The 22,131-nt window shown below is 36.3% G+C and overlaps 3 protein-coding genes across 3 annotated transcripts; all 3 read right to left on the bottom strand.

Annotated features, from left to right (window-relative positions):
• Positions 1-2,910: 2,910 nt before the first annotated feature.
• On the bottom strand, positions 2,911-4,503 carry LOC147486143 (uncharacterized). The gene is made up of 3 exons (XM_086573663.1): positions 4,089-4,503; positions 3,337-3,761; positions 2,911-3,219 (listed from the first exon to the last, which is right to left on the bottom strand). The coding sequence occupies exons 1-3, from the start codon at positions 4,501-4,503 to the stop codon at positions 2,911-2,913; spliced, it is 1,149 nt and encodes a 382-aa protein (XP_086429789.1).
• Positions 4,504-4,584: 81 nt separating this feature from the next.
• LOC147486142 (uncharacterized) lies at positions 4,585-5,397 on the bottom strand. The gene has a single exon (XM_086573662.1). It carries the CDS (start codon positions 5,395-5,397, stop codon positions 4,585-4,587), a length of 813 nt encoding a protein of 270 aa, XP_086429788.1.
• A 5,912-nt stretch (positions 5,398-11,309) lies between these two features.
• LOC147486141 (RNA helicase family protein) lies at positions 11,310-20,517 on the bottom strand. Its single transcript, XM_086570957.1, has 16 exons — positions 19,975-20,517; positions 19,737-19,888; positions 18,870-18,969; positions 18,571-18,786; positions 18,343-18,438; positions 17,575-17,850; positions 15,725-15,928; positions 15,479-15,610; positions 14,759-14,851; positions 14,250-14,464; positions 13,457-13,616; positions 13,024-13,297; positions 12,751-12,943; positions 12,479-12,665; positions 11,851-12,219; positions 11,310-11,701 (listed from the first exon to the last, which is right to left on the bottom strand). Exons 1-16 carry the CDS (start codon positions 20,242-20,244, stop codon positions 11,573-11,575), a joined length of 3,066 nt encoding a protein of 1,021 aa, XP_086427083.1. The 5' UTR covers positions 20,245-20,517; the 3' UTR covers positions 11,310-11,572.
• Positions 20,518-22,131: the final 1,614 nt, after the last annotated feature.

Here is a 22,131-nt window from a genome sequence, read left to right as displayed (position 1 = left end):
TTTTTTTTAACCTATGGTTAAGCAGAGTTAAAAATATGATGACTAGACGCAGCTAGATTTTAGTGGAGAATACGCTTATTTTCCGTTGAATTACTCACATGAAAACCTGTAATTAAGTTTAAGCTGATTAACACATCAATGAGGCTGTGCTTACTTACTGCTTAATCTGAGAGTTTTTTTAATACATATCAAGAAAGTGATGGGACTTCTTCCTATTTTACGCGGGGAGACATGATACCTCCAGATTATTATGGTAGGATAAGTTTATGACAAGCCCTTTACAACTGCGAGGCCCACCTTTGGTACTAGCTTAGGCCAAATGTTCAGCCATTGACTGAATGCGGAAGCAATATGAACGTCTGTAGTTATTGCACCTTTTTGACAAGGCAGGGTTGTTCAAACTTCAAAGTACTGCTCCTTTATGGTCAACTAGGGTATGCATGTGCAGTACGGCACTGATAGAGTCGCCTGCGATACTAATTCTGTAGAAGTAGCCTGAACTTGAACACACCCCCTCCCCCATTTTGATTTTATTATAATGGATATTGAATGATTATTAGGCTGAAAAACTCGACATCACACTAACTTGAACCAACTGAGGGGTAATTTGGATAGAACCTCTCCATTATTTTATAACTTTCCAATGTTTTGGATCATGTTAAAAAGCTGCAAAGACAATTCTCATTCAATAAATCCGATAGTGATTTGTATAGATGCTCTAGACTCATTCATCTAAATAGACTTAAACATAGAAGAACACCAATTAAACCAAATGAAATAAGAACAATATGAGAAACAGATACATAATCAGACTCCCACAAGTAATTTGAATGAGGACATCAAAACAGTACCAAAAAAAGCACCCACAAAAGTACGCCAAATACAAAAAAAAAAGAAAAAGTCTGAGGATAACATTGTTGACAATCATAACTCTTCCAGAAATCTCATTCTCATTCGCCAATGTCAAGATCATTATCATAAATCCCAAGCCTTGAGGAAACTTCATCGAAGAAGTATGTAATTATCTGTTTTAAATTCGTTAAATAGAGTGAGTAGGAAATATTATATATACTGAAGGGAAGAAGAAATTGACAATTTAGAAGTGAAACAATGAATGATTGTATTCACCTCTAGACTATTTTCTAGTTTTGGAACAAGCAAATGTGTAACGCCCCAAAACTCAAACAATTACAAACCTATGACACATGGTTTTTATAGTAAAATTTCGACAGCATCTCGTCTGTATTTTTAACATTTTATAAATATAAATCTGTCATAATCTGAAAATCACAATCATATATTTTTCATTGGTTAATCCAGTTACTTAACCGTCTAAAGCCGGATGCGAGGCGATCAAATAAGCGATTTACAAAAAATGAGACCACTTCAACATTATGACTTAGTACGCCAAAGTATTTGAATGTCTCGACTAATACCAGATTATCAAAGCACCTCGTACAAAGTCATTACCGAAAACACAAGTAAAATACATACATCCGAGTCCCATAACTATCAAAAGGTCTACACCCTTAACAAATGATATTTACAATGTATACATATACCATATTTCCTAAAGTTTCCATTCGGGTAGTTCTATAAACGCGACTTTCTGTAACAACACTAATAAATCAAAGAACAAACAATAGCCACTGAAATGCTACCTGCACTAAAATACCTATAAAAGCAACAAAACCAAATCAAAGCTCAAATCAATCAAAATTAATACTTTTCGACAAACCCAAAACCAAAAAATAGAACCCTTAATAAATAAGCAAATAAATACCTATAACAACACCAAAAGAAGCTTAGACTAAACTTTTACATAGAAGAAAACAAATAATTCATCTCTAGCTAAACGATTTTAAAACTAACTGAATCTTTACATTGAAAATCAAAGAGATTGAGTTATAAGAGAAGAGATGTTACCTGTTTCACTTGACCTGAGAATCAGCAGAGATCACTAGGTTATAGTGATTGGCCAAGGTCCCATCGTCACGTTCATGGATGAAAAAATTAAACAGCACAATAAGTAGAGAAAGACCAAGGAAGGAAAAATGAAAAAATGAAAAGGAACATACCTGAGAATCAGCAGAAATCACTAAGTTTGAAGATATGAGCATTGAAATTTCTTCGTTCAGCTAAATACCATATAAACATACGTCACCATTTAGTAGGAATTGAAATAGATTTGTATAAAACTATAAATTCAGGTGTTGTAATATCAAAAAGAATAAATTAGGGAAAAAAAAAAACTAACCAAGATTCGCAAAAAGTTCTTCAACGCAATACTGACAAAATGTAATTACACACCAACTCGCAAAACCTACATAATTTGAACGAAGCAAATTAACCAAGTAAGAGCAAATACAAATGTATCAATTTGATGATTATAAATTCAATGAGAAACTACTCAACACGTGAGTATAAGTGAAAAGAACTTACAGATTATAGTAAGACTTCTGGGTAAACAAAGTTTGGGGTGTGACTTTCCGAATTTGGAGGGAGGAGAATATTGATTCTGTTTGAAGAAGTGCACCTTGATAGTGTGACATATAATTGACCGTGGCTGAAAACTTCAGTGCGAAGGTCAATCCCCACATACTTCACCGATTGTCCTTGTGACTTATTTATAGTCATTGCATAAGCAAACGCATTGCGAAAACCGTCTTCTTGTCATATGAAAAGGAAAATCGAAGAAGGCGGCGTGACAAAGATATTCTTGGAATAAATGCATGATTACCCGCTTTTCCACGTCAAAATTCTTAAAGAAGAGCGTGAGGTAAAATAAAGTGGACCACCATCAATCGGGTTCCATTGCATAATCCATCTTTGGGAGCAATATTTCGCAACAACATTATAGGACAACCGACTTTTAGGTTGAGGCGAAATGGTGGTAGAGACCAATTTGGATCAAGTGAGGTTTAGGTACTCATTTGGGTATTGATTAATATTGGCTGGATTCGTTGCATCCTCGTCTTCCATCTTGTCTGCAGCTAGAAAGAGAGTACTTTCTCTTGGGAACATATTTAAAGCTGCTGCATTAATATAATTGACATCATCATTACGTGCAGATAGAATTATGCGCTCAGTTAAATATTCCGGTGTAACTGTGGTAGGTTGATTTAGCTGAGGATATGTAGTAGAAATGAGATCCTGAAGATTTGCACATCGATGAATTGTTGATGGTAGTTCAACTGTCTCGCTTGGGTCACTTCCTATCTAATTAACCAGAAAATAGTAATGAATATTAGTACGAATAAAAATAGTACAAAGAATGATGCAAATGAATATCAATATTAAGCAAAATAGTACAAAGAAAAATACATAGTTTGGTACCTCCATTAAGAAATTTACGAACGCAATATTTGTAGAGTTTCCATTTTCCAATCGCATGTTTTGGGCAAGAGTTAGAACATGAATGTGACTCCAGAGGAAGGAAGACCACAAGGAAGCACGCACAATCTGTTCTCGAACCCCTTTAGGTATAACTGGAAGGCATTGACGGAAGTCATCACCAAGTACAACTGTTATTCCACCAAAAGGTTTATTACTGTCGCGAGTATCCCGTAGTGTGTGATCAACTGCCTCCACACAAAACTTATTTTGCATTGGGACTTCATCCCAAATAATAAGTTTAGCTTCCCTAAATAATTCGGCGTACATTGAATTCTTATTAAACCCACAAACAGAGATATCAAGAATATCTAGTGGGATGCAAAAGGTCGAGTGAGCAGTACGACCGCCAGCCAATAGTAATGAAGCTATTCCAGATGAAGCGACCATAATAACAATATGCCCTCATCACGACACGTAGCAGCGAATTGTGTTGTAAACAAAAGTTTTGCCTGTTCCTGCTACTCCATTCAAAAAGAAGAGTTTCCCTAGATTTTGGGAAACGGAATCTATCATTGTTTGATATGAAAAGCGTTGCTCTGCATTTAGGAGAACCCTATTGCCATGTGCTTTTGCATTTTGAGGATCAAACTGAAATTGTCGATGGTCCCATATGAGTCGGTTTACAACAACTAAGTTCCATCTTATAGTTAACAGAGGCAGCGGCATTAGAGGGAAATTAACCAGTGATTTACCTGACTCTATCAAAATCTCATTTAAGAGAAATAAACCGTAATCTTGCACTTCAACAGGGGTAGGTTTTGGAATGTTGAACATTGTGCAAAGCTTATGTGGAAGGTCATCACATATATTTTTCCAAAAATCATTCCACAATATTTGGGGTTGCAAAGGATTGCACTCTGCGAGAATAACACAGAATAGTCGGCGAAGATGATATCCAGTCTGCATGACTGAAGCTTCCTGTAGACATTGCACCCATTCACTGTCATCTTCCAGAAGTCCACGTGCAACACATGCGTCTTTAAAAGTTGGAAGTGGAGGATCATTACCAATCCTTTTCAGTTCATCAAATGATTGAGGTCCTTTTACAACGGTTAGAAGTAAGCGCAAGTAAAATCGCTCACCGTAATTAGGACTGGCGAAATACATTCTACCAATAGCAAATTTCCCCTCTCGTATCCTTCTTGTCCAAGTCTGAGATTGTTTGTTCCAGACATAGTTTTCGGATAACTATTGATAAGTGAGGCTTCTTGCTCTTAAATCTGATGCACAACAATCAAAGAAGGCAGTCAAAGTTGAATTTTGGCGCTCCGCCCTTGATAGTATATCATGTATTGGTTCATCAGCTTTATAAACTACGCGGTGCATTCCAGGGAGATAAAGTGCCAAGCGCACAACTGTGGGAATCTCCTCACATAGATGGAAACTTAATAATCTCCAAACTGCTTTCGGTGGGCCAATGTATCTCGCATCCAAGTATTGTTGGATCTCATCTAACTCATTCAACACTATTGTTGTCATGTCATGCCTTTTAAATATATACTTGTGAATGTATTTAACACAACGGATCCCAGCACAAACTTTGACATTAATATGGCAGTTGAACATCTTAGAAAGATAAGGATTATAAGGAACAACATCCCTGTTATCAACTGTATGACCCCTCACAATATATGATCTACCATTGTCACGATGACGGTAGATAGGATATCCATCTTTATCCATGGTGGTAGCATCTGCAAAAGTCCGGGGATAGTGATGCTTGCATCTACCATTTACCATGCACGGAGAGTTAAGATTATTTAGTCCACATGGACCATGAACCATACATGTGAGGACGGTCCGAAATAACTCAGGTTCGGTTTCTGGATTAGGAAACTCTGCACATACAATGCGATCAACTTGAGCAGGTATACGGATCTTGTCGGAATGTTGGAGATATATAAGTGCATGCATATGGGGCAACCCACGTTTCTGGAACTCAATGGTGTAGACATGTGCAACGGCAGTACCAAGCACACCTTTCTTTTTAATTTCCTTCATCAAGGTCCTTCGCTTTAGTTCAAAGACACGCGGGCCACGACCTCTGGTCGATGAGTTGTAGTTTGGTGCTCAGATAATGCCTCAACAACTTCGTCCCAGTGCGGATCGGATTTGCAGTCATTGTGAGAAATATATCAGGATGTTTATTGTAACGTGTGATGGCCATTGAATCCTGAAAATTTTCGAACATGTGCCTAGGGCTGCCGACACAAGATGTTGGTAAGACCACTCATCTTCCAATCTGGTTTGGGTCGAAAGCTTCAGCTGCAACATCAGTGATACCTTGATAAAGTTCAACCCGAAGCTTGTCTTGCTGTAGCCTATAATATCTCATTTTGTTACGTTCGATCAACGCCCATCCATCCACCAGAAACTCTTGAAACAGTTTGTGCCCGCGAAAGATTGCAGAATATTCTCCAGGGCGTTCAAATATCCGATAAGAGTAGAAATCCATTTGTGTCAATCGGTCATTAGTATTTGAACGCCTCATATCAGGTGACCACCCAAGCTCTCCATAAGGAAACATTAGCACATAATGCAAAGACAAGTAAGCTGGATGACATTCACTGATCTGTATGAATTCTTGCCTTCCTTTAAGATATATCACAATATCCCTCATATTATCCCGCTTGCTGCCATCCCGGGTAAAATGATGACAATCTCATCCGCGGTTGGGCAAGTTGTAACGACGTCGTCTCTAGTAGCTTAATGTAATGCAAATAAGCGAGGTACATTGAAGTTCTCACCACGTTGAAGAGAGGCGGATCTAAGAACATCATATCGTGGTGAAAAGTAGCAGAGAAACAATTATACTGGAGCATAGTTGCATGAATTATCTTCAGAACATCTGTGTTCAAATGGGGATTACGAAGTTGACGTATATCCAATGCAGCACTGGGATCATATATATAAAGCTGAGAATAAGTTGGCTGCCGCCCAGTGTCAGGAATTAGAGATCCAGTATTATGATGTAACTGACCATGTATAGTAAAAGGCCTTGGACCTCGTCCAGTAAAGACACGCTCATTTCCTCCAAGGCTCGTAAATGCGAAAGCTTGGTTGTATTGTCTCATGTACTTCCGAAATGACTTTGACTTGCAATCATTTCCATCATATAAAGCTTTAAGGGCTAGAGATAATGGTCGTAGTGGAGGCAATTTGACTTTCCCTTGCGAACAACAAGTCCCGAATCGAGGACATGATAATGATGAATCTTTTAGTCGTTCATCCATCCAATGGAGTGCATTACAAAATGGACACTGAACATCCATTCTCCCCAAGGAGTGTCTTCCTTGTTCAATCAGATGGTTAGAAACAATATTCTCAACTTCATCTTCATCATCACTTATGTCACCATTATTAGCATACATTGGACGGTCAAAACCATTATGGTGAAGCTCCTCACAATATTGTGCAGGATCCCCAAATGGTTGTTGTCTGCAAGAGAAATAATTGTATATATTTAGACAAAGGTGCCATTTTTTTGGTATTCCAATTTCAATAAGTGTAAAGAAGTATACTGCGAATTTCGGTTAGTTGATGATGATGTAGAAGCTGCATTTGTCGAATGTGATGTTGGATGGACAAAGGATGAGGTAGAAGACCTACAGTTACGCGTACTGCAAAGAAACTTGTGATGTTAGGTAGGATCTTATGGTTTTCTTTGAAACTATAAACCAAACCACAAAGAACCAAGAGAAAGATGTAATAAACCACGTACTAACCTTGCATTTTGGTGAGATGGTGTTGGTACAAAGTTCTCATTGGTTGAATGTGGAATTGCATGAGGTAAGGATACGGAAGCAGAAGAGATACATGTATTGCAATGAAACTTGCACAGGTGAGTTATATATAGATTTTGATTAAGGAAACCGCTAAGTGAAGTACTCACGTGTTGTTTTGATCCGATGAATCAGCATGGGCACTTGATGTGACACGTTCTTCGGGGAGTATAAATAGCCTTACAGGATTAAGGAATGATAGAGATTTCCGAAGAGACTCTGAAGAAGAAAGATGTCGGTATGGTGTTGCATGAGGTGTAACTGGACTATTATGTGTTTGATGCTTATCAGCTTGAAGTGGAGTTTGTGGAAGTGAATGAGAGTCATTCAATGTTGAACTCATCAGTTGGTGGTCAATGACATGACGTGTGACTACTTGTGCACCTTGGATGGTGAAGTTTGTGCTGCTAATTAGGTTAGTGCTCTTTTCTCTTTCCCTTCGAGCACGCTGTCGTAGTATTCTATTTGTTATCTGCACCTAAGTATAAGTATAATCAACCGAATAGATTGGGAGAAAGAGAAATGCATGGATGATAGCAAAGATGGCAGTTAGTATTAAAATTAGAAAACGTGAAATGTAAAGATGGATGACCACATGCAACACAGTTGGTGGGTAAATATTATATATATAAGCAGGCATTAAATGGAAGTTATTAAATGGTAGTGAATTTACTATAATTATAGTGTACAAAAACACCTTTTTGACAATGCATGAGCAATTATAGTATTATTTTAATTAAAGCTCATCTTACATGAGAACCGGATGGCGGGAGAAGTGCTTGATGTTTGATGCTTGTTAGCTTGAAGTGGAGTTTGTGGGAGTGAAGGAGAGCCATTCAATGTTGAACCCATCAGTTGGTGGTCAATGACATGACAATTGCCAATTAGTTTAGTATTTTTTTCTCTTTCCCTTCGAGCACGCTGTCCTAGCATTCTATTTGTTATCTGCACATAATTATAAGTATAATCAACCGAATAGTAAAGATATGAATGCATGGATAATAGCAAATATGGCAGTTAGTATTAAAATTAGAAAACGTGGAATGTAAAGATATAAATAAAGTAGTCAAGGATAATAAGTGATCAAAGACCCAAAAATAAAAGCAAATTGTAAATGAATAGATGGATGACCACATGCAACACAGTTAGTGGGTAAATATTATACATATAAGCAAGCATTAAATGGCAGTGAATTTACTACGATTATAGTGTACAAAAACACCTTTTGGATAATGCATGAGCAATTATAGTATTACATTTTAATTAAAGCTCATCTTACATGAGAACTGGATGGCGGGAGATCGATGAGATAGAGGAACACTATCTGATGGACGCTGCACATTTATAAAGCAAAAGAAGAAATAAGACAATGCAATATACATAAGCAACATTGTAGAAAAATAATTCGCAAGTGGGGAAATGAGATTCATAAAGTCAGTATGTTAAATGGCAGTGAAACACCTTGTGGACATGATATATCAGGCCATTACATTTTTTTTTTTAACCGGATGGCAGGAGATTAGATAAAGGACATTTATAAAACAAAATAATAAATAAGGCAATGCAAGCAAGAAATACCTGGAAGCCAAGAGGCGGTTAAAGATTGAGCTTATCTTGGGGGGCAACAAAGACATGTTTGTTTTGGTTTGAAGGTTCCTTAAAGGAGTCCATAGGGCATTTTCCTTTGTCAAGAATTGGTCGCGTAGGAAGCTATAAATATTTGGAAGAGAGTTCAAAAATGTGATGTGAAACCAATAAGAGTGTTAGGACAATTTGGGTAACTCAAAGTATGTTAATAGAAGTTATCAATACCTGGGGGCAAGCAGGTCATTGAGGAGTAGGTGGCTGAAGGTAGAGTCCATCTTGAACTGGAACATAAATATTGTTTTTCTTGCTCAAAGGATCCTTATAAGGGTCCATTGGACGTTTACCCTTATCTATGGGATCCTGCAGAAACAAATAGAAATAGATACTCAATAAAACCTATAGAAACAAACATAAAAAGATAGGTGGGGATAACATACCATTGAAAGTTGAATCTGCAGTGAAAAAGGGTGCCTAAAAAAAAGACAAAATAGTAGTGATTATTTCGCATGTAAATGTAGTAGTAATTAGGTGTAAACACAGATAAAAATTAGGTGACAATAAATAAAACAAAGGGGATTTAAAAAATTAGAGGGTAGCTGACGGTAGTAAACCACGAGCAGTGATTATTTCGCATGTAAAGGTAGTAGTAATTAGGCATAAACACATATAAAAATTAGGTGGCAATAAATAAAACAAAAGGGATTAAAAAAATTAGACAGTAGTAAACCACGCCGAAATTAAAAAAACAAAAAAAAAACAAATGAGAAATAAAAATCAGACGATAGCAAACGGAAGTAAATTAGACCACATATATAAAAGTACCACATATTATGACATTTAGATTTTGCAACCAATATTGAAGCAATGACAGGAATATGAATAACAACAAATAAATTAATAAACAGACCATGACTAAACTATACTTTACAGATTTGTGTTCTTTTAACTTTGGTTTTCTCTAATGAAATAAACAACAAAAACAGCAAACACTTCATAAATAAGTTTCCAAACACTGTGTCGGACACTTCACATGTGTGTCCAATAGTGATACACATACCAGTGTCAATGTACCTTAGCTTTAAACCCAGGTGGAAAGGGAAAATCAAGTGATGCATAGGTGTCCCTTCGTTCTACACCTTGAGTTCCAACGGCCATATAAGAAGACCCCTGTCTGAAAGGAACTGGTATGGCAACGAAGCCTTGATGGCAAACGTCAGTTGTAAATTATATATGGTTTTCTCCGAGTAAAACTGTTTTAAAGTCTTGGTGCTCTTGAAAAGGTCAGTTTTCCCTTGCACACATTTTTCCAGCTTCTCTTTTGACAAATGTACCCTTGTAATTTTCTCAACTTTCATGGTTTTTAAAGAAAAAATTACTTCACATGGGTAGTTTCGTCCTTCAAAAAAATCTCAAGCCATTATTTTGGGAAACCAACGATTTTTTATAGCTTGACTTCTTGCTTATTTGTGATGGTTCCACTAATAAGCACTTACATTTGTTATAAGTTTAAAAGCACTTAATTTTACTTGTCAAATGGCGAATTTGACGCTGTGTTGTTTTGATTATTACAGCTGAAGGGAGGGAAGAACGGAACAGAAGTTGAATGAAGTGATAGAGCTAAAAAAATGTTCAACAGAGACTGTCAACTGGTGGGACTGACGTGGTTAGAATCATTTATATATGCTGTCAAATAAAATGTTAGAATCATCAAAAAGCAACAGGAATTTCAGCTGTTTGGCTCCAAGAAGGCCACTTACAGCTTTTTAAATCACCTTCAACACGAACCAACCAACTTGAACAATTCATAATACAACCAAACTCCTATATTTTCCGGAAACACTTACCAAAACTTCAAAAATCATTGAATGGGTATGAATAGGACAACCTTTAGATTCACTTAAACAGGTAGTGTCAGTACTCAAACCACCTCCAGTAGCAGATATACTCAAATCACTAAATTTACTCTTGCCTCTTGTTGGACACGTAGACTGCAAAGACACAGACCCTCCCTTCTCACCTGTATTCTTATCGATCTGCAATACATACCCTCAAAAGAAGTTTTGTTGAAGCAGAGAGAAGTAGTGAAGTATGTGTGTACAGTTTCTTAGAGTGAAAGTGTTGCAGCTTGTGGTTCTAACAGAAAAATATCAAGGAAGACAGACAACAGTGTGGCGGCAGTAGGAAGAATAGGGCATAGATGTTTTGTTTGAAGATGAGGAAATAAAATCCAATAGATCTGAGTGTTAGGCCGTAAGGAAGCATACTTTTTGGGATTGACTTATTTTGTCATGCCATAACTTAAAAAAAGATAATAGTAACTATTGGATGGAGGCCTTGTGGGCCCCACACCATTACTAAATTATCCAACGGTCCAAATTTTGCAAATTTTAACATTTTTGTTTGGACTGATTTTTTATAGAAAGATTCTCCATTATGAGAAGACTATCTTCTCAATTCATCTTATAAATCCACTTTTGGTGGTGGAATTCATATAACGGGCTCGTCCAAGAATACATGACTTCACATAATACAAAAGATGAAAAGTAGAAATACAATTGCTGCCTATATGTATTGTATTATTCATATACCCAAAAACTATCAGAATCCCAAACCTACAAAATCGGACTGAAAATGGCCTGGATTACTTGTATGGTCATATAAACCTTGTTATACTATAACTGCCTGCCCTACGACAATCGAAGAAGCCCCAAATCAAATAAATAGCAGTTGTACACCTTGTAATAGTACAATATGTATTTATGGAAGAATAATGGTATTGGTAGTATCAAGAATCTGTCAAAATTCAGTTATCGTGAGTTTTGAATGTGCAGCAACTCAACAGCAGCAGCAACAACCCCCTTTCCCTCTGCATAAATGTCCAGGCCCGGTTCTTCAATTTTTCTCTGTAGAAGTTTGTCAAGCTCGCATCTCAAGTTCTGCATATGGCCATGAAAAAATGATTCAGATTTCCATTATAATCATAGAAACTTTGTTTCATCTTGCTTGTTCCACCAAAACGGAACTCATATAATCAAACGAAGGAACCTTATTAAAGTGAAAAAGGAAAATCTATTAGAGCTATTACCTTTATGAGGTTTAAAACGCTCTCTGATGCCGAGAAATGGAGATAGCCCCCAAGCATTTCAATGCCGTCACCAGTTGTGCTTGGAACTAGATTACCTCCGAAGAGAAGTAGTGCATAATCCGATATGTTAGTCGAGTCTCGTATGTAAATGTAGGTCGTCTTCACCTTTTCACCATAAACCATATATGGCAATGGAAAACGATGGACTGCTGCATTGACAGAAGCAGGATGTATATCCACCTTTCCGACTTCTTTGGTGTACAAAGCTGTCCGTTTTCCTCTTCTTTTGCACTGCACAACATTTGGGTATAGTCCAGCACAAAGCACCGCGCATACCAACTCCAAATCATCTCTGTAATGATTAGATGCCTGCATGAACAAATTGTATAGTTTAAATTAAAACTATTCATCAATTTAGGACTTTCTTTTTGTAATTTTTTCAGTAAGAAAAGGATCATTCCAAAGTACTGCAAGAGATAAATGTGAGAGTACTAGACTTCTGTGGCCTTATGATCAATTTTCTAAAATTAGAATTTTCCTGGTCCCAGTGTTATGGAATGAGAACAGTTGATAAAAATAGAACTTTGAACCATTCACATAAAGATATAACAAAATTTGCACATTTTACCTTTATTCCCTTGGCTTTGTCAACGAAGCCAATATTTGCTAATAGATCAAGAAACTGGTTTCTCATGTCATCCATCATCTGCAAGGTTATAGGTGACAAGAAATTTTTCCAACAGAATGCCTTATCTGTGCCATTGCGTTTAGCATCCTTCCAACCTTCAAATGCTTTAAGAAGTGCAATATGGTCACTGCATGCAAAAGTTCCAGAGTGTTTAAATGGCATCAAACCCAATCCTCGACAGAAGTACAAGAATTGCAACCATACTGACTCACCTACAAGAATCCCCAGCAAACGATTTTCTTGCAGCATCAGCTTCTTCTTTTCTATTTATAGGAAGAACAAATGGGTCTCGATGTGCAAGTGCAGAAGCAATTGTTAGCGCGGGATCTAGACATTGAAAGATAGATCCAATGAGCAGCATCTTTCCAATGTTTGGGTCCACAGGTAGAGTGCAAAGGTGGCGGCCTGTTGATTAAACTAAATAGTTTAGCCAAAAAAAAAGACATAAGAACCTAATTTCAAACTGCAGCATTTGTGAACAGTACCAAGTGGAGTAAGCTCCTCCAAGTTGTCCAGAGCCCCAATTGTCTTGAGAAGCTCGATGGCATTTTGAACCGAGAGAGGATCTGGCGGTTGAAGTGCCTTCTCTAAAAATGATGCAACAGTTCCCAGCTGCAAACTTTTGATATGGAGACATAGCTCTTGCAAAGGAGTTCGAAGAATTTCAGGCAGCTGATATTGAGGCATAGCATCGTAAATTATTTTTGGATAAAGCCTATAACAAACTCCGGCCTGCACACGGCCTGCACGTCCTCGTCTCTGGCAAAATTTCGTCAAAGAAACATGAAGAAGAATTTCATCAAAGAAACATGAAGAAAAACCTTGTTGGGTCACTGGCGTAGTTCACTACATATTTATTAGATTAGCTGAAGCCAGGTCCATGAGTTGACTTTTGTAACAGAGACCACAGTGATATACCTGATGTGCTGAAGCCTTTGATATCCATGATGGTGTCAGGCAAGCCAATTTGTTCAGAGCATCATAACTGGTTTCTTTTGCTTTTCCACAGTCTATAACATATACCACATCATCTATGGTGATACTACTCTCAGCAATATTCGTAGCTAGCACAATTTTCCTGCAAGTGTGAAGAGAAAGCAAAGGAATATTATGCGTTTATTTAAGTATAAAGAGACATCTTTCCAAGTTAAATATTAGAAACAGTGGGCGAAAGGATTGACAATATCGGAAGAACTTGAAATCAGAAGGACGCAAAAAACTTAAGGGAAACAAAACAGTTGATACAACATGTGACGATGAGTCGATGACTACAATGTTAGCTAAATAACCCCGATAACATCCATCGTATAAAAACGCCTATAGTTATAAGTTGTCAACTTGTGCCAAAATCATATACCTATGAAAGAGACATCTTTCCAAGTCAGATATTAGATAACAGTGGGCAAAAAAGTTCAACAATTTCGGAAGAACTTGGCACCAGAAGGATGTTAGGGGGTTATTGTTTGCACATTAGTTCGTTGTTAACATCGCAGTCATCGCTGCACGTTCTCTCCCAAATATTTTGAATTGGGATTTGGTCTAAGCCGTTAGCTGCGTGCTAATATGAAATGTCCTTAGTGTTTATACAATTGAACTTTGGCTACACCATAATAGAACTTCTACATATATATGATAAACACAAACAACAATCATATACAAATAATCATGTACTTAATACAGTAACACAATAACCAGAGATGATGGTGCTTGCCTCATGTTGCTTGGTGGTCTTTCAAATATTTCACGCTGGTTGACAGTAGACATCGAACCATGCAACGGAAGCACACGAAACTTGCTGGAATTTCCAAGAAAGCTGTTTTCATTAATGTTATTTAGCAACTTAGTTATCTCCTCCCAGCCAGTTAGGAAAACAAGAATTGCTCCAACTCCTTCATGACGACATAAATACTCAATTACAGCTTCCACCTAATTTTTTTAAGAAAATAGATAGACGCATATTAGCAGAATATATGATAAGGATTGGAGGTCCAAGACATTTTTGGCAGTAGATTACTATAACTGTGGCATTTAATAACAACATCTAATACTTTAAATAATTGAAACCAATTCAAGCCCAAATCTACTATCCATCCATACAATCCACCATGAAAAAATTCAAACATGAAGCAAGCTATATGTCAAAGTAAGTGGTCATAGAAGCCAATGCCTGCAAAAACTAGGTCCTAACTCTGGCTGACAGAACGTTCTGAGGCTACTTACCAGGCCCAAATCAAGCTTTGTAGGAGACCATGCTTCAAGAGATTGCCTGGTAAGTTTGCTGTACTTTTTGTAGTGAGAATCAATATCAGCTTCCTACAAAAATAAAAAACGAAATCAATATAGCAATAAATACTTTGAAAGTGTTTAGAAACATAACTAAATTATTTTCTTCCACCTTCCGATAAGACAACGAATTCGACATTACTTTATCATGAAATAGCTACTAAAAACAAACAATGAAAAGGGAAAAATGAAAAAGAATTACTCCCACTGCTTCTTGTTTTGCTTTCCCTCCCTAATTTTGGGTCAAAGGTTGTATTTATATAGGCAATTATGAATGAAGTGCAATCAAGGCAGAGGAGTCTACAGTTAACATCAACTATCTTGAAAGTGTCTCCCATAAGACAATATTTCAATAGCATCAACTATCTTCTCAACTTGGTTTTGCTTTCGTTTCTTCCCTACTCCGGTATTCACTACTTTCTTTACAATCTCAGAATGGTTCTTTTCAAAGTGATTTTGCACCAACATGATCACAAAAAAGAAAACTTGTGCAAGCTCACCAACTAAGAAAGTGTCTTATGTTGTGTTTCAGACATATTAATACACTCATTACACGTCAATGGAAATTGAAAAGTTTTGTAGGTCAGGGACACAGTGGTGGATACATATGTACACTATACATGTCTGTACCTTTGCAATCTAGAAAATTAGGCATACCTCAAACAACTCAGTCAAAGGATCTTTTTTGGATTCTGATCGTCTCCTCTGCTCAAACTCTGATTTAATATGGTAATGTGTTTTCTCCAGCACATCTTCTAGATATAACTCTGTCACAGGAAACGTAAATCCCTGGAGAAACATATCAATATATCAATATGTTGACGAAAAAAGTATCTAGTCATTGTGTTCAACAAAATCACCTGAACTGCATAACCAATCACTAAAAAAAAGGTCACAACTTACTGGTATATGAATGGTCGGCGCATTTCCAAAGTATTTGGAGAACCTCTCCGCATTTATGGTAGCACTCATCAGAATAACACGTAGATCTGGACGATGAGGAAGAAGGTCACGCAATATTATAAGCAAAAAATCCTCATTCATGCCCCGTTCATGGATCTCGTCGACAAGTAAATGGCTAACGCCAGTCAGATCTGGGTCTTGAACCTGTAGTTTCACAACCAGTTCAAAGAAATCAATATATATTACCAGTGATGACCAGAACCCATTAGTGCTAGTAATCAGCAGGAAGAGATTATTGCATGAGGATAATTATCAAAGGAAAAAAAGCATGGCAAGATTTTCTAGAATGGTCACATGCTAACCCAACTTCCCCTAAGCTTGTTTAACATAGATCGCTTCCTTGACAGTCATTCAATAGTAGTAAGTGTTTGAGAAATAATACAATAGGAAAGAAACAAATCTTTGATCAGATATCCTATCAACCTCAACAATCTCCACGAATGAGGGCTAAGAGCAGCAATTCCCGTGCAAGTACAAGAACTTGAGAAGGAAAGGCAGTGATACACTTGCACCTTTTGTTATTCTAGTTATTAATCTTGTTGAAATAGAAAGTTACGAAGTATCATAATGCTCTTTACAGCAAGATGGCAAGACGTAAATCAATTCACATGAGATTAAAGTACAACAACACCTGTTAAGAATTTAATAGCATTTCTAAATCACCTTAACCATAACATATCTAGTTATTAAGGACATTAGACAATTGCAGTTGAATATGTAATTAAATATGGGCCTAGTTAAAAAGATCTCCTTTAGCACTTCTGCCTGCATCCTACTTTAGAATGAGCCAATGAGGACAAGTATTAAACACGGTTTCACGTTAGCCGACATTTTGTAAATCAGTAGTTAAGGAGATCAACAGTAGAGCAAAAGATTCTTATATTGTTGTCTATTGAGTATTGACAGATGAATTTTGTATGCGTTGGTATTCACTCTTAAGTTTACATAGATTATATTTATTCAATAAAACAATAACTATATCGACAGACGACAAAAGAAAAATGCAAGATGAAGGAGAAACTACTATGAGTAAATAGAAATTTTTGGAACTCAAGGAAGAAAAGAACATGACAAAATAAAATCCCAGCTGTAGAAAGTGTGTTACAAGCAAAATAGTTCATTAACTACAAGACAGTGTCTTGTACATGGAAAAGACAGCAATCTGATTTTTTTTGAGATAGTGACTATTTTCCAATATATATTTTCTCTATATGGTGGTGTACGAACAAACATGAGATTGCTTGTGAATTAAGTAACTGAACTATTGAAATGTTTAGTACAGTCCCACATGGGGCATTATAGTATAAAAGTTCATGGGCCTCTCCACTCATCACCAATTGGTTTTAAGATGTACAACTGTGCAAATAAATTGACAAGAAAAGTGTGATAATAAAAAATATAAGTTTGACATATTCACAACAACAAACACTACCAAGTTAAACTTCTAAACTAGTTTAAATAATCGACTTTTGAACAGACACCATGAGTTCAAGCGATGTGAAAGGTCCACCATACCAACAACTCACTGCTAAAGTTTTCACTACAACCATGATCCTTAATAGCATTTAAAATCTGGTTATGTACTTAATCAATTTAACAGCAGAAAAGATCTGAAAACTCATTTTCTTTTTGTCTTTGACTTATGAATTAACAATAGAGCAAAGCGGTGCAGATCTAGCTCATCACTGGACATCCATACGAGTTCAATCTAAGTTCATACTGAAAGGAACAAAGGACTAGCTCTACCATGATGCATAGAAAAATAATGTAATAAAGAAACATTTACTTACCAACTGCCTCAGAACCACTCCAGTGGTACAAAATAGAAGACGAGTTTGTGCTGAGCGCTTTGCTTCCAAACGGATCTGGTAGCCAACCGTATCGCCAATAATCTCTCCCCTTTCAGCTGCAATCCTAGCGGAGACAGAGATAGCAGAAATACGACGGGGTTGAGTACATATTATGTTGCAATCCGCAGCACGAAGACACGATATTTCCTCTTCCAGAATAAATTGCGGAAGCTGTGTAGTTTTTCCACAACCAGTCTCTCCCGAGACTACTAAAACCTATATTACCAAGCAAGCCATAAGCATGGGTACCAAACACATATGTTACATCAGTAACATTAGTGAAAAGCCTAAATCTAACCATATATTACATCAGTAAAATTAGTGAGAAGCCTCCTTCATTGAAAGGTACAGGTCATCTATACTCTATGGCCGGATTTCAGATTTGGGCTGTTACATGTCTTTAAAATGTATGCCCAGGCCTTACATTTTTAAACCCCAACATGATTACCATTTAAAAATATAGCTAAGAACCTAATAGCTATAAATAAAATGGAAAAATAACAAGAGAACTTGTTAGGCAATGGGAATAAACAAATACTCTGATTACATATAACTGAACCAGCTTACATCATTGTGGAAAACTAACTGAATTTTTTTAAAGCTGGTTCTCAGAATGTAGTATATGTGTGCATTTAAGAACAGTCAACGAAAATAGTTGTCACCAAGAAAGGTCAAGAACCCTGCATTTATCTAAATTAGCAACAATACCTGATTGTCAGCAACAGCTTTCAAGAACTCAGCTTTCTTTTTATATGCAGGTAGCTTTTCCCTGAAAGACAGCATCGCTTTTGAGCTTCCATTTGCCTGCCAAAATGATTATGGTCACAAAAACAATAGAAATATATGAAATACTCAGCTACCTGTTCAAGGGGATAACATTTCTGGATTTAAAGGCAAATCGTTAAATTTGATGTTGAGTTGAATCACCAAACATACCATCATTTTATCTTGCTTTTCCTTTAGTTCAGCACTAAGCTTCTCCTTGGCGGTATCTAAATAAGAGAAAGGATCAGAATTTGCTTCATCTAGAGCTGGTAATGTTTGTTTTTCTCCCTGAATTGAGGAACTAGAGGAACCATTAACAGGTGCTGCCCCTGACGAACTAGCCAATAGACTTCCTACTTTTATCTCGGTTTCGGAAGACATCCGAATCTGCAGGAAGGATCATATGAAGTAAAAGTGTAACTCTGATGCCTAAGAAAATTGAAGTAATTAGTACTTTACACAATTTGCACCTCCTTCTGTGTTGATCCATGACGTTCATCAAGATCTACGCGATAGTTTGGCAATGGAACTTTGCTGACAACAAGTGTCCTCCCTTTGTTGTATGCATGGCTTACTTTCACAAATGGCATATCACAAAAAGTTGCAATCAGAAGAAAAAGAAATATGGCCAATTAGGGAAATAACCATCTCAAAAACAGGCAAGTGCTTCAAATTACTCAATAACAGTGTATTCTTAAAAACACAAGCACATAAGACCACAAAAAAGACACTAAAAAGTTTGTTTTTTAAGCAACCTTGTCATAGTTGACAAAAGAAAGGGAGGCAACTCGGTGAAATTTTACAGAGTCACCTATCTCACTCCATCTCACTATATGATAACACAACAAAGTGCAAATTTTCACACATTTAGACCAAATGATATGGTCGAAAACATGGCTAGGTACAACTTCTCGTGAAACCTCTGAAAACCACCTCCCAGTGGAAGGATATAGCACACCATCTAAAACTCATTTAATTAAATTCATATACCCTCTCAGTATCTAAAGGTTTCATGCATAGTTCACTATACAAGGAAAAAAGGAAACGAAAACATCCATATTCAACAAAAAACACAAACAAGCAAGCTCACGTTCATCACATAAAGACAAACTGTCCAAAAGGAACGTCTCGCACCTCAACGTAACAGACCCTCAATACACATTGTTCTTTTCACCAAGGTGTCATTTTGTTAAGTGTAATTTACTTTCAATTGTTTATTAGCTAAATAACTCTACATCCTTTAAAAACTAGTATAACTATGCCTCTTAGCACTTCATTTACAAACCAAACATGCTATATCATAAAGATTAAAAATCAAAATTGAATTTAAAACTTACAAGTAAAGCCCTAGTTGATAAGCAATATCAGACATAGCTTGTTGTCCATCCCGCCCAAAATTCCGCTTCACTATAATCTCATTCTCATTCCCACCTTTCATTTCTTCCAATTTACTCCACCACTCATTTTCATCAAACACTTCCACTGGATTCTATCAAACCAACAGACCCATCGAAATAATTAGTTACAAATATTAAATAAAGATTATTATTATTATTATTATTTTTTAAATCATACCTCAGCTCTAACTTGTCTTAGCCTTTCAGCTCGCCAAACCGGATCCCACCACCTCTGCTCACCACGCCCACCACCTCCTCCTCGTCCACCGCCAACTCCCCCACGACCACCGCGTCCTCCGCTGCCTCGACGGCCGCCACCTTGGTTGTTGGGACGGTAAGACATGTTATGGGTGTTTTGGGACAGAACTGAAAAGGTTAAGTGGCAAAATGGTTTGGGGAATTTTTTATAAATGGAAGAGTAAATGTGTTGGGAGTGTTTTAAGTGCATTGAGATGTGGACTCTTTCTTGCACGAATGCATTGGAGGTTTTTTTTTTTTTTTTTAACTTCGGAGGGAATGAAAGAAGCAGCGTCAAGTGTGAGACTGGAACGAAGGATTAAATGGTCCCGGTTTAAAATACGTTAATTAGGATGGTTATGTGAACTCCACCTAAAAAATAGTGAGTCCAAAATTAATCCATCTCTAAAAGTGTGAACTTATAAGATGAATTGAGGGCTGTTTTTTGGGTGGAGGGATGTATCTTATAATAAAGAACACTCCCAAAATTTAGCTCAGTTGAATTTGTTTAAGTGTGATTTTAGACACACCCATAAATAAATGTGATTTTAGACACACCCATAAATAAATAAAATTGTTATAGACACGTTTATGTTCCTAAAAATTATTCTTTTTTTATTAGGGAGTACCCAAGACAAAACAATTAAGTTATTATAATATATACATCGTGGGACTATTAAGGACTCAATACTAAACCCTAGATACTCTAAGTTTTTCACTTGTAAATGAAAAATAACAATAACATGTTCTTCTTCTTTTATAAAAAAAAAAAAATGATCTTGATTTATTCTCTAATAACCTTCTTTAGCAATATTTCTCTCAAACATGCAAGCACCCACATTTGATTTGAATCAACCATACCAAAGTAATGAGGAATGAATACCAACTTAATGAGGATGGAAAAAAAAATCGAAATCAAATTTTGACGAATGGAAGAAGAAAAAGATTGCCGAAAATAAAGGCATGTTTTTTTTTTTTTCCCCTATTGAAAATACTCCAAATTAATTTGGGTGATATTATTGGATTGAGACGGTTGTTGGGGGTATGGGAGTTTTTTTTATGGGTATGTCCAAGATCATCTTTTGTTTAACCATGTCAAAATTTATATCGAAATTATAATAATTTGGACCATTAGATAATTCCATGACATTCCAAACAATTTTTTACAAGGATGTACATCTTCAAATGAATTGATTTTTTGTGAGGCTGATTTCTATTGTGTAGAGAACATCTCCAACAAAAATCAGTTACTAATTAATTATTTTTAGTGGTGGAGTTCATTTATTAGTGGAGTTCATATAATCATCTTCCTACTTGAAATACTTTAACAAACTTAAAATGGAGATTTACCGTGGCGGGTATGCTTGTTGTTTCAACTTAGAGAGGGAAAGAATTTTGACAGACTATATGGGTCACACAAATTTGAGTGAGACAATTAGAGTTGCTCTAAGAAAAGTTCTAGTTGTTAGCTCGTGGTTTTTATTACATCAGAGAATTTTCTTATGCGTTGTTAATTGTTGTTATGGAGAAGTTTGATGAGTTAAGTACATAATTTTTTTGTTTGAAAACTCCCCATTCCAAAAACAAGTGTGCTCATCTATCTAAAAAAAATCTTACTTTGGAATATTTATCTACAATGTTATTTCTTCACTTTTATTTAAATCATCCACAATTCTAAAATTTGTGTTTGTTTTAGTATAGCGGTAGTCATTTTTGGAACGCAATCTTTCCAATCTGATTTTCAACTTCAGAGTGGAAAGAATTTCATTTTGATACTTTTATATAACATACCTTTAACTATATCAAGCAATCGCGCAATCAAATGTCATCTCAATGCTCAAGTGAAATTTGTTTTTTATTTATTTACTTTCGTATAGTAAACTTAATAAGATGTGTAACACCACATTACAACATGTTAATTTTTGTAATACACGTGTTAGGTCAACATATAGTTCCTGCAATTTACAATCCGAGTTCACCACACCATTTCAATTTCAACAAAGAGAGAAAAAACCCTACATCCACATGAATCTCAAAATTTTAATCACAAATTGAATATTTTGCTTGAAGATTGCAAACTCAACATTCTTGTTTGAAA

The sequence above is a fragment of the Coptis chinensis genome, chromosome 7 (assembly GCF_015680905.1).
Source record: "Coptis chinensis isolate HL-2020 chromosome 7, ASM1568090v1, whole genome shotgun sequence".
NCBI classification, from domain to species: Eukaryota; Viridiplantae; Streptophyta; class Magnoliopsida; order Ranunculales; family Ranunculaceae; genus Coptis; species Coptis chinensis.
This window is presented reverse-complemented; position numbering and strand designations above follow the sequence as displayed.

Excerpts from the sequence above, each read along its gene's own strand:
- LOC147486143 (XM_086573663.1), bottom strand. The coding sequence starts at position 4,503 with ATGTATTTCGCCAGTCCTAATTACGGTGAGCGATTTTACTTGCGCTTA. Across the intron at positions 3,762-4,088 it reads TGAGATTTTGATAGAGTCAG|CTTCATTACTATTGGCTGGC; the intron begins GTAAATCACTGG and ends CATCTGGAATAG. Across the intron at positions 3,220-3,336 it reads TCGTAAATTTCTTAATGGAG|ATAGGAAGTGACCCAAGCGA; the intron begins GTACCAAACTAT and ends CTGGTTAATTAG.
- LOC147486141 (XM_086570957.1), bottom strand. The coding sequence starts at position 20,244 with ATGCACTTAAAACACTCCCAACACATTTACTCTTCCATTTATAAAAAA. Across the intron at positions 14,852-15,478 it reads CTTTGACTGAGTTGTTTGAG|GAAGCTGATATTGATTCTCA; the intron begins GTATGCCTAATT and ends TTATTTTTGTAG. Across the intron at positions 12,220-12,478 it reads ACAAAGCCAAGGGAATAAAG|GCATCTAATCATTACAGAGA; the intron begins GTAAAATGTGCA and ends TTGTTCATGCAG.
- LOC147486142 (XM_086573662.1), bottom strand. The coding sequence starts at position 5,397 with ATGAAGGAAATTAAAAAGAAAGGTGTGCTTGGTACTGCCGTTGCACAT.